We start from the raw sequence: 12702 nt of genomic DNA on the forward strand, positions 1-12702 counted from the left end.
ATGAAGTATAAACTTTTTTTAAAAATTTGATTCAAAAAATATTATTGTGTTCTCCTGCAGAACAAATCTTAATTTTTAGGTGCAAACAATTAAGTTAGACTGTTGATTACCTTACTAGTCAAAGTTAAAATTCCAGGAAAGTGCAAATAAATGGGCAAAAATGTCACACCCCTGCAACAGGAGTGAGAAATACAATGGATTGCATCTACAATAAAAGATTCAATCCTTAGTAAATCTTAACTAATCATGCAAATTAAGCATAATGATGGGAAGTTGACTGAAATCTGCTTTATGGCACATATATGAAATAAAAAATATATTAATATTTTTTTTTTCGATTAAAGCTTGTAATACATTTTGAAGAAGCAACTTTGCAATTTTAGTATTTATCTCTGCAACTTAGCTAGGAACAGCATAAATGGAATTTTACATTTTTCAATATGTGTGGGAAAATCAATGTAAACCTGTAAAATGGATTTTTTTTGGCTTAAAAAAAAAAAAAACATTTTTTTAAAAAACCGCATGGTTTTTTTTAAAAAAATTAATTGGTTTAAACCAATGTGGTTTAAATCAAACAACCCTGAATATAATACTAAATTAAAATCAAAATGGCTTTTTATTTACAATATAATTAATAATTTACAAACAAATCATCTGAAAAATATATTGTTTCAATATGTGAAAACAACAGAACTTAACAAAAAATGTCCTTTTTGGCAGCTAGTCTATCAACTGATTAAATATTTTCTTCCATAAAATTGAACTTTCTTGTCGAAGACAGGAGATTTTATTAGAGTATTATGTTCATAGAATGGATTCATAGAATGCTATAAAGAAAAGAAGAAAGAAAAAAACTTCAATATTACTATATTTCGAAAAAACTTTTTAATACATAAAATTCACATAAAAAACAGATTACTTTATGCTGCTGAATTTAAGTTAAAAAATGCATCAATATCTCACATATACATACATCACCTCTTTCACACATCTCTCTCAGGTGTAAGTTAATTTTCAAAAGTCTTAACCAAAATAGTCTGTGGGTCAGCTCAAAAAATGTGGCTAGTAATCAAATATTACGTTAGTAAGAGTACAAATCGTAAAAACTAATTTTTCTGTAAAATAATGAGAAAAAATAGCTAGATTTAATTTTGATGCATTTATGCAAAAACAGAAACTAAGATAATGAACTATTTCATGCTGGTGCACTCGAATTCAGGGACACCTGTTTGCCCAGCCCCAGATATTTTTAAAATGAGGGGTGAAATATATGTAGAGACATAGGGGTAAACAATATAGAGGGAGCCTGTAAAAGTCATTTGTGACCCTGTTTGAATGAAGTCTAAACATGTAAAGCATCTTGGAACCAATAGAAAAGCATCAAATTATAAAAAACACATTGCTTCAAGGCTACATTTGTTATTGAAGGTTGTCTGCTAGACATGCAAATATATTAGCTTCAATTTTAATAATATCCGAACTAACAAATACGAATTTAGCCCATAACTGTACATTGTACAACATATGTACCCAGGGCTGCCGAGAGGGGGAGGGGCAGCAGGGGCAAAATCCCCCCCCCCCCATGCGCCTCCTCAAAAAGGAAAAAATAAAAAATTCAGAATGCTGATAACTGAACTCATTTTTGATGTTGAAAAAGCAAAAACATCTTTCATTCAACATTTTAGCACATTATTCAACATCTGTATGTTCACAGCATCAAGTGTTTGTGAACCAGTTCCTTAGGGGGCTATTTTGCGGAGACATTTTTCTATTGGGAAGGAAAATGACTAGTAACGGGACCACCATGACAAACAGCTCGCGCTCCTTTCGTCATGCATTTTCATCCTTTTACCCAGGCCCGGAACACGGTTGGGTAACGTCACACTAGGGGTCCCCAACCTGTGGGTCGCGATCCCCAAGCATTTCTTACGGGGACATTTAAAAATATATCACTGCATAGTTTAAAAATTGAAATACATAGGAAAAATAGCATTTTAGAGTGGTATCAATACTTGAGCGCGGTGGCGAATCCAGGAGAAAAGTTATAGGATTGCAGCAGCCCCCACCCCCAGAGTACCTCATCCCACAGCATTCTATAAGAAAGAGTATCTTTCATTTTGGTTCAGGAACTTCCAACCCTACAAATTTCTACAAAAGAGTTCAGAATTCACCTCCTTTAGACATCATCTAAAATTGTCGAAAATTCCATTTTTGGAAGTTCAATTTCGAATAATTTCTGTGAGGGATTCTCTAAACCCTAGCCCTTATCCTGAAAGATGTCCTGTAATTGCATTTGAAGGACTTAGTTTTGGGACTTGTCCGGAAAGAGTTCTGAACCACATCCCATCTCCTAAATTTATCAAAAAAGCCAAGAAATGGGTTTTTAGGATTTTAAAATCAAAAAACAATTTCAGAGGAGGGGTAACTAAGAAATTCTGGGAGAAGGTTATTCTCATTCCTCATCAACACAATTCTCAAAATATGATTGCAAGATACTAATACCTAATGACATTTCCCTACCCCCCTCCAAACAAAAATCTAGACCTCCTTCTCTCTCGTTATATATACATTAAAAAAATTAATAAATAAATGACTTCTAGAATTTTGAGAATGTCAAGCAGGGTTCATGCTACGGTCGCATTTTTCGCAAAATGCAAAAATACTATCTCAATTAAGTAAATAATGCAAAGTATTTTTGCTTTTAAGCTAAAATAAAAGCATTTAATTCTGCATGTATTTTTTTAAAGATATCATAAAGGAAATTTGAATTGAATTTTCAACTGGAGATGAAGTGCACTAAGGCCTTTGAAAGATGAGAACGTGTAACATATCAGCATTTTGCTAAACTTTTTTCCTCAATTTTATCTGTTATGCTATAGAACTTTTAAACTCAGCTTAAATCCTGGTGTTGAGATGTTTGTTTAACATTCGAGTGGTTAGCTTTTTTTTAATTTTTATTATTTTTATTTTTTATGAAAAAAAAACTACCAAATATGATACTGTTTCTCCACTGTATACTGACTCATGGTATGACGCCTAGGATTACTTATGAAGCAGATGTCACGGTGCAGAAGGCACACTTGAGATGACTGAAATGTAAATAAGAGGTGAGGACAGTCAACAGAATTTTTTTTTTTCAGTGGTTGGAGGGTGGCCCCCAAGTCAGTATTTTGCCCCAGGGGCCCGGTTGAGCTCTTGGCGACCCTGTATATGCCTCTTCCACATGAAAAGAATGAAAAAAGGCGGGAATCAAAATGAGAAAGAAAAAATAATAGACTTCATGCTTGCTAAAGTGTTATTAGATATTAAAAAAAAAAAAAAAAAACTTTTGATTCCAGAGTTGGCTGCTTGCTGAAAGAATGTAAGATGTTTTTATGATGTGTGTATGTGTTTTGCCCTCCCCTCCCACACCCGAGGGGGGGGGGGTAGGAAACTTGAATGTTTCATTTTTTGCTTGGGCTGTATGCACTCTTCAATATTCATCTCAACTCTTCGTAAACATATCTTTAATGGACATCTCAATTCATTAATCTGCATATTTTCTTTTGAAGTGTGCATGGAACTCACAGGAAAAGCACTTCTTAATTTTTTTAAATCATGAATACAGATTCAATCCTATGGAATGGTGATAAATTCATATGTTGACTAATAACAGTATGGAACCAAGACATAAATTGCAAAATAGTCAATTCAATGTATAGTTGGAGTGATAATAATTTAATGCTGCATCATTAAAAATTTTTAATTTTTAACAAAATTATGTAATATGGCCAAAATTTTACAGATATTCTTAACAAATAAAACTTGTATTGACTGATAATTTGAAACAAACTTATTATCATGAAAGATAATAGTAATTTAAGTTCTGAAATCAATTTTATAATTCAATTTTCAAGGGGGGGGGGGAGATATCTTCATGTAGTAATACTAATACATTTAACAATAGCAACTTTCCATATCTTAAGAGTGCATTTAAATATTTTAAAATTTTATTTTCCTTTGTATTAAAAAAAATGTATATACAATCAGATTGTGCTGATTGCTTCAACTTTAATGAAGAGAATATAGAGTTGGCTCTCTGTTTATGACGCTCTTTTTAACGATTTTCTCTATTTAAAGACGGCTTTTCACGGTCCCAGATGCTCCACTGTAGTCAGGGGCGGCATTTCAGCATTTCATTTGGGGGGTCGAGTTTCTTAAATACTAATTACCTCAGTATGGAACAAAACACATATTGGCTAAGAGCAAGTAATCACAGATGGGGGTGGGGGGTGGGGGGGGGGGAGACTGCATAGTTAAAGAGCCCCCAGAAAAGATATTTGTTGATGTGAGATACTTTTTCCAAAAATATTATGTATTTTTAAAGAGTATCTATGAAAGCATACTATGCATTGAGCAGCTGAAATGTGTTTCTAGCAGAAGAAAGTGATGAACACTCATTAAATAGACACACTTCAAGTATGAGCGTAACAATCAATGTAAAATACCAAGGCATTTTCTTCTGAAAATCATGCAGCCACACCACTACACGGACCTTTCATAACCATCGTTACGCAGAGCACACAAGAACGAGATATTTAGCCTATATGAAGAAATTACATCTCTCGTTAAAATTAACCATGATTCTTCATTAGTTTTTTCTGTTCTGAAAAGGCTGGTAAAGGTTTAATGAATTTCTAATGATTCAAAAAACAGAAAATACTTGCTCTTGTCTGGAAACGTGTCAAGTTTTATCAACCATTACGAAGAACCAGCAAGATTGTTTTTCTTCAACTTTGATTGGCGATTTACGTAAATTGAATTTGCTCACTTTTGATCATTCCTCTCAAAAAATTTGGGGGTGTGACCGCCCCCTCTTGACCCCCCTATTTGCCGCCCCTGACCGTAGTAAGGATGCATTCTACTTAAGGACAATTTCTTTTGGTCCTTTGAAAGTCGTTAAACAGAGTCAACTGTAAGTATAAGTGAGTTTTGTGACAACTTTAAATATAATCAAATGTTGAAATCAATAGCAACGTTACTTACTTTTATATAAATTTCGTACACTTCGTGAAAGAAATTCTTAATTCCATCTTCATTTTTTTGATCATGAAGCATTACAAAGCGCATTTCTGTAGAAAGTTAAGGACAGATAAAGACAGAATTTATAAATTTGCAATGATGAAAGTAGCATACCATTTAAAACAATCAAATTAAATTTTCATTTTCAAATCAGTTTTTAAACAAACAAAATTTAGGGAAAAAAATATCCTATAGCTTTTGTTATCTGAAGAACACAACTTAAGCATACATTCAGTTCATTATGTCAAAGCTGCCACACAAAATCTGCAGTTGTCTAATATACATAATGCCTGAGGCCTAAACAATAGAATGTAAATTTAAGTGTTCCATAGCCAAAGGTTCTGTTATCTTGTCGACGCTTTAGTCTAGTTGAAAAATGAGCTGTGATTCCGCTGATTCAGTCTATAACAATATGTGTTGTGGATATTCTTTGTCTGATAATAATTACATAAGGGTTATTTCATAGTATTTTGACCAAATAGAGTCCCCACAACAAAAGTTGTAGATGATAGTTAAAATAATAAATACCTAGAGTTAAATGCTAAAATCACGAAAATTTTGTGGTTATTTTGAATAAACACTCATGAGTATTAATAGAGATTGGTGTTCATGATAATTATTAAAACTTATTTTGATTCTACAGTGTAAAACTTTGCATAAAAAATCTTTCATATTTCACAAATGAAATTTTTTTTTTATGAAATTTTTTCTTGAAATGGGAAAATAAAGAGAGTATTTAATCACTTCACATACTTTTTAGTTAAAAATATGAATTTTGTTCGTATTATAAACTCTGAAATGTGGACCTGTAGAGTCCAGCACAAAAAAAGCATGAAAAAGTCATTTTCATTGCTCTAAATAAACACATATCAATAAATATATTTATTTTCTAATTTTATACACCACTCTCAACATGGTTATATGCAAAAAAAATATTATCAGTTAAAGAATTTCATATTAATGGTAATTTAAAAAGTGTGCTGAGCTCTACAAAAAGGTGCTGAACTCCCCAATCTACTGGAAAGTGTTAGCTACTATGTGAATCTGTTAAAATAATGCAAAAAGGACTAATTCAAGGAGGAAAGAGAATAATACTAGTCCCTTTCCTCTTTTCACCCATTTTTCAAAAGTTTGATGCATGTACACCATACCTTCAAAATGTAATTATTTAGGGTAACAGCACCAGTCACAGACATGCTTAAGACATTGCTCTCAGGCCAACTCAATTTTCTGAGCTCTCTAATGTATTTATACTTTTAAAACTATTTTTCTCTCATGCAACAGAATCTAATATAACTTTTGGCTGATTCTAGATCCTTTGAATTAGTTCATTCTATTTTTATTTGCTCAATTTTGAAAAAAGGTTCGACCCACCAGTAACAGACACCAAAGAATCTGATGATACCCAACAACATACAAGATGAGAAAAAGATAAGTAATAGGCAAAACTCCTTTTTTCTCTTCAAAATGTGCAAAAGTCTTTATTTTTAGAACTAAAGCCTTATTAAATTCAAATGAACATGAAACAACAGCTGATCTCAAGGTGGCTGTTCAAAACCTTCTACCACTGCCTTGTAAATACCAACTGGCTCATAAAATTCACTCTGATAAGAATAGACGTGTGTGCAATGTATTCATAGGCTAAATTAACATCAGTTTTAGTTTTACTCATCCTAAAGGCTTATTATTTAAATCCAAACTTCTGAATGTCTGAAACTGGACCCTTGTCTGTTACTGGTGACCTTAGGCTACTTATCTAAAATAATAAGTCAGGTTTCTTTTTTTTTTTGTACTCTTTCAAAAAATATATACATACAGTGAAACCTCTCTGAGTGGCCACCTCTCCGTTCTGTAAAATTTTGGTCGTTCAGAGGGGGTGGTCGCTTTGAAGGGTTTCCGTTACGATTGCAATATCATTTTAATAATACATTATATAAGCAAGTCTAACACATAAAACGGAGTTTGAGACCTTTCTAAAGGGGAAATAGCGTAATTTTTAATTATTGTGAACATTTCTCGTATAAAGGATACAATTTGTGACTTAAGTTTTTACTTTGCTCCAACAGTTGTTTTTAAATTTGTGTTTCAATTCAAATGTATATCTCTAGTCAATTTATTTGTCATTGCATCTGAATTTTCGATAACTTTATCTATTAGCCTCAAAAACACCTCAGTTGAAAGTTGAGTATGTTGATGATTACAAAACGTATTAGTAAATTGATCGCCAAAGGTCGAATTAGTGCCTGAAAGGCATAAAAATGTTTTTGTTAAAAAAACTTTAATGATGCATACAGCGAACTGATGAGTTAATTTAAACCAATCTCAAAATAATATTAGATTTGAATAAAAACGCTTTTTTTTTTTTTGCTGACTCGTTGACCAAAAGACATTTCTCTCAGTTGGCACTGTAATTATCAAAGCATTTCATTGCTGTTTCGTGCTGATAAGAATTCGAAATGGTACTCTATTAATTCTATCGCAGATTTTCCATGTGCATACTGCTCAAAATTTCAATACGTTGTCGAGATTCATAAAAATTATCTTCCAGTGTTGTTTGCAACTCAGATACCACATACACACCAATCAACTAATAAAATTATCATGGAGTAAGACTTTTGAACTGAAGACCTTATTTGCTGTACACCTCTTAAAACTGAATAGCTGTAGATTAGAAACAGAAAGTGAATAAATTTTCCTGAAAAATTGGGATGGACGCATCCGTTTGACGTCGTTCAGAAGGTTTGGGTGGCCGTTTCTAGGGTTGTCTATAACATTAAGTCTATGGGCTAAAATATCCGTGCCACAAAAATTTGGCCGTTAAGAGGGATGGTCGCTTAAGACAGGTGGCCGCTCAGAGAGATTTCACTGTATAAAAGACTTTTTTTAAATAGCTGTGTTATTACTTAAGCAATATATTTTAATCATAAACTGAAAAGGATACTGCCAGCAGTCACAAATGCCGAGACATACCATTCGTTGAATTTATCCACCACTTTGAGGTACATGTTGCTGGTCGTCCACATATGTTCATCAATCAGATCAAGAGCTGCATGTGCTATGAATTGACTCAGATGCCGATGGTCTTCTCTCTAGAATACAAAGCTATCTTATTACTAGTCAATGAAATTTAGCTATTTAAAGCATTTTTTTACAGCAAGTTTTTACTCAATTGTGCCCTATAGGGGGGTAAGTGGGGGATCAAGCCCCCCTTTGAAATTAGAACTTCCTTGCTTTTAGTACTTTTTTCTTCGAAAAAATGCAAAAACATTTCCTCTACAGCAATTAATGAATAAGTTATTAAAAATGTCAAATTTTAATAACTCTAATCTGTATTGAAATCGGTTTCTATAGGGAAAATATCCCGCTAAACCATGGAGAAAGTATTTGAGCCCCCCTCCCCCTTAAAATTTTGCATATGGGCACCCTTGTTTTTACTAGAAAAAATAAGCTCCATCAACGTATGTTTCTATTTTTCTTTGCTCTTTTCACAAGTTTCTAGCATTCATCTTTTATATTCCATTTGGTATAGAGATTTAGATGTGGTTTTGATTTAAAATTAAATTGAACTTACCTAATTATTTAAGAATTTGTAAACACCCCTCATGCTGTTTTAACACATTTCCTTACTTAATATTTTACTGTTTTTTACATAAAGAACTTAATTTTTACTGCACTAAAAAAAACTGTGTTATTCAACAAAAAATACTGTTACGATGCACAAAATCAAAGGGCATAAAATGAAACAGTCCTAAGTCCAGATCTGTGTACCCGCAGACCTTAAGGGGGCCCAATGGCCTAAGAAATCGAAAAAAACTAGCACTAAAACTTATTAACGCTGCAAATATACACTGCTGGCCTCTGGGGATTTTGTTGCAGGGGGATAAATCTTTTTCTTTCCATCTTCATAAACTTTAGAAAAACAACATTCTTAGGGAAAATTATATTTCATCAACTTCATACTTAGAATGAAAAAAATAAATGAAAGATGGGGAGCAAGTCACTTGTTTCACACTAACAAAGTGATGTTTGGACTAGCACAGTATAGGAAACTTCTGTTTTTAGTGATGATAAACAGAAAGTCCAATCACAAAATCAATACTTAGTAGCCAATAACGAAAGATGATTACTTTAGTCACACGATTCTTTCCCACAATTTTTGTGTTGCAGATGAAGAATTTGCATTTAGCTCTAAAATTAGTCACGCATGAAAAACATGCGTTACAGCCATAACACTTGTAGTCAAATCACATTGTAGAGTGAGTGCACGCACTATAATCAAAAATGTAAAAGGGAAGGGGTGGGGGGTGTTTTTTCTACTTTTTATTTTACACAAACGCCTTAGCCTTACAAAAGAAAATCTACAACTAAGATAAAATCCCTATTAATTGCCAAAGCTTAAAAAAGCAAACTTGGGAGAAGAGCTCTATAACCACATTATAGAAAATACCCACACCAACTTTCAAATCTACTATTAGGCTTGTTAGATGCTATTTTACTTTCCAAAACTTTTGTTTAAATTTGAAATTACTTTTTTCTTTTTGTGCATTTCCCTAACTTCAGCGGAGTCAAGGTGTCAATTTTGAAATATTTTTCTTGTTTATGAAGTTAAAACACTAATTTTACTCTTCACTCATCCATTACACAGTTCATTTGCGATATTTATTTCTTAGTTTTCACCAACTACTTGATCAGGACTGATGAAAGACTATGAGTGATAGCTGCTTTTGTTTTACTTTAATTTTTAATTTAGTAGGTACCTACAAACAATTTTGATTCCTTTGTGAATAAATAATTAACTAGTCGCAATAAAAGCTGACTAGTATTTAAAGCTTTTAAAGCGCTTGTTCTTCCAGGAAAAAGTCTCCTTGTATGAAGGACACTTGACCATTTTACGTATTGTTAGTTTTCTGTTAAAATATAATTTATTAATTTAAAATACGACACTACTTTACAGCGTAAAGTTTGTTCTAAATTTGTAACCTGAGATTGTTTAGCTCCTATCATTCAAATGAAAGTTATAAGCTCCAACAGGATCATCTGTCCCCAGTTTTCCCTAAATGTAAATTTCGTGTAATAAGTTTGAAAATGCTAATTCAGTAAATCAACAAATCATCAAACAAATTTAAGCATGCATTAAATTTTGCATCATGTTCAAGTCTCTAAAAAAATTGCACTGATACTATGTGAAGTTCTTTGGAGTCTACATGATTACTAGAACTTTTGGTATTTCTAACTATAGAAGTCGAAGACTCAGCTTAAATCACCCCATAAAATCTGAATGCATGCAACAATAATACGAAAAATGAATTGTAATTTTATCCTAGTCATGGATATATAAAGTATCTGCAATTACTAGCCACCGACTCCATAGGGCTTGGGTTTCCTTATTAATTTGTGCATGTCTTTTTTAGGGGGAGTGGCAGCACCCCCAAAGCAGAATATTACTAAAATTGCGACGTACGTCACAGAACAGATGCCTGAGCTGCAGAACAATTCCGTTTAAATGTGAGAGTAAAACTCCAATTTTCTGCAAATATGTTCCATAACTCAAGATAACATTTTGACCAAATTTTGCAGGTTTCTTTAAATTAGAAAAATAAACGATAATTTGGCGGAAAGCTTGTGAAAAATGTTGAATTCGATAAGTCATATGCAATGCAAGAACTGTAGATACACTTTGAACTGAAAGAAATATGTAGAATTTGTGCAAAGTTCTATCTTGAGCTTGAAGATATTTGTCGAAAACTCCTTCATGCCATGTAAAGTTAACCAAAAAAAAAAAAAAAAAACGTGGTTTGAAACCTAGGTTTGGATTTTTATAAAAATTTTGTATCTTTGCTTTTTCTATGCATTTTAAAAAGCATCTAAATTTTTTTTTTTGGAGAATCTCAATCAGTTTAGGTTACACAGAAATGCATAATAACATAGTAACAGTGAAGTTTAAAAAAACCTCCTGTATGAAACGATTTTGATTTAGGGATCCCGATTTGTGGAAAAGATCACGTTGGTTGCTTGTGCATACAATGCTTGAAGTAGGCTTGCAGAACAATTTTGGTCAAATGATTTTGCGTTGCAGAACATGGTCAGTTATTCTGCTTTGGGGAGCAGCACTTACTTGAGGAGGAATATCTTTTTGTTTGAGGGTGTCAATGATAATTGTGAGGTTTTTGAAGAATTTGTAGGCCTATTTTAAGCTGCAGATATCAAGGCCCAAGTTTAACATAGTACTAAAAGATGTTCTTGAAAGCATAGACTTGTTTTTTCAAGATTTAAGAACTGCTATGAGGATGAGTCAAATATGAGAGGGGAATATTTTGAAGTTTGGTAGACTTCAAAAGTTGGTTTTAGTGTTACAGCCACAAGCATGGGCTCCCCTGACCACAACAGAGAGCTATAAAAATGTCCCTTGAGACAAGCAACATGGTATAATTGAACCAGAAATGGTCTAATTGAACCTAATTAGTCGACGATTTTTTTTATAATTCTCTTACCTTGAAAGCACCGTGTCACATATAACTGGTTTGTTTGAATGTGAATTATACGCACCTGTAAATATGTAAAACGGCATTGTCAAGGTACAAAGAACTAAAAATTTCCTAGGTAGATTCTTTTTCCCTAGACCCCCCCCCCCCCCTCTGCCTTACATAAATTAGAATTCATTCTTTGAGAGAAATGTTGCAAGCAAGAAAAAAAAACAAAATTCCTATTGGAGTTGATTATTTTAGAGTAAAAATGTATAAAACAAAAGATAGTTGGCCTTGAGTTTTGACCAAAGAAACGAGCAGCTATATCATTATTCACCTCTAAAAATTGATTTTGAGAAATCGAAATAAAGCTAACCTTCGTATCCGATCTAGATGTAGGGTAAAATTCAACTTCAAACACAGGATTATCGTAATAACCAACAATTACAAAATAATAATTTCCACCGGACGACATTTTGCAATCGGAATGTAAACAGCAAACAGCAGAAGCAGTAAACAGAAACAGGTGAACTTTTCCGAAAACTAGTGACAGATGAACTCGTGCTGCCATCTAGTGGATTTAATTTGCAGCCTGTTAAAAATATAAATGGATATAAAAAAGAAACTTTCGGGGGAAAAAATGTTTACCCATGATTTTACTTATTTTTTGTTTTTATTAATTTTCTTTTTTTTACAATTTATTTATTTAAAAAGCAACATTGATATATTCTTTCAAAATAAAATACTGAGATATGTTTTCATATCTGTTATAATTATTTAATTTATAGGTTTTATTTCTTTGATGACAATATTTCTGTAATTTATCCTTTGCTTGAAATGAACTTAATTTTACGGATGTACAGTTAACAGATGTTAATAATTTTAAATTACCATTACTTTTCAAAACTGATTTAATTTTATTTTTAATAGTCAGCGGTCGAAAGGCGAAAATGCATCCCATTTGCAGCTCTCTGCTTGTGCACATGGACAGAGGGCCGTATGCAAGGGGGTGGTTTAGAGGGTTCAAACCCCTCCGAAATTTTTCATAAAAAAAATTCTTTCCATTATTTATTTATTGTATTTATTTATATTTTGGTGACAAAAATAATATTGTTGTTATTATTATTACTTCAATTTTATTTGCGAAATGAAATTAGTATGACTGAAAAATTGTACA

At 32.5% G+C, this 12702-nt stretch overlaps 1 protein-coding gene across 1 annotated transcript; it reads right to left on the reverse strand.

The window, feature by feature from the left end:
* Window positions 1-597: 597 nt before the first annotated feature.
* On the reverse strand, window positions 598-12046 carry LOC129224444 (trafficking protein particle complex subunit 2-like). Its single transcript, XM_054858902.1, has 4 exons — window positions 11902-12046; window positions 8003-8150; window positions 5026-5111; window positions 598-827 (listed from the first exon to the last, which is right to left on the reverse strand). Exons 1-4 carry the CDS (start codon window positions 11998-12000, stop codon window positions 729-731), a joined length of 432 nt encoding a protein of 143 aa, XP_054714877.1. The 5' UTR covers window positions 12001-12046; the 3' UTR covers window positions 598-728.
* Window positions 12047-12702: the final 656 nt, after the last annotated feature.

Source organism: Uloborus diversus, chromosome 1 (assembly GCF_026930045.1).
Source record: "Uloborus diversus isolate 005 chromosome 1, Udiv.v.3.1, whole genome shotgun sequence".
Classification (NCBI taxonomy): Eukaryota; Metazoa; Arthropoda; class Arachnida; order Araneae; family Uloboridae; genus Uloborus; species Uloborus diversus.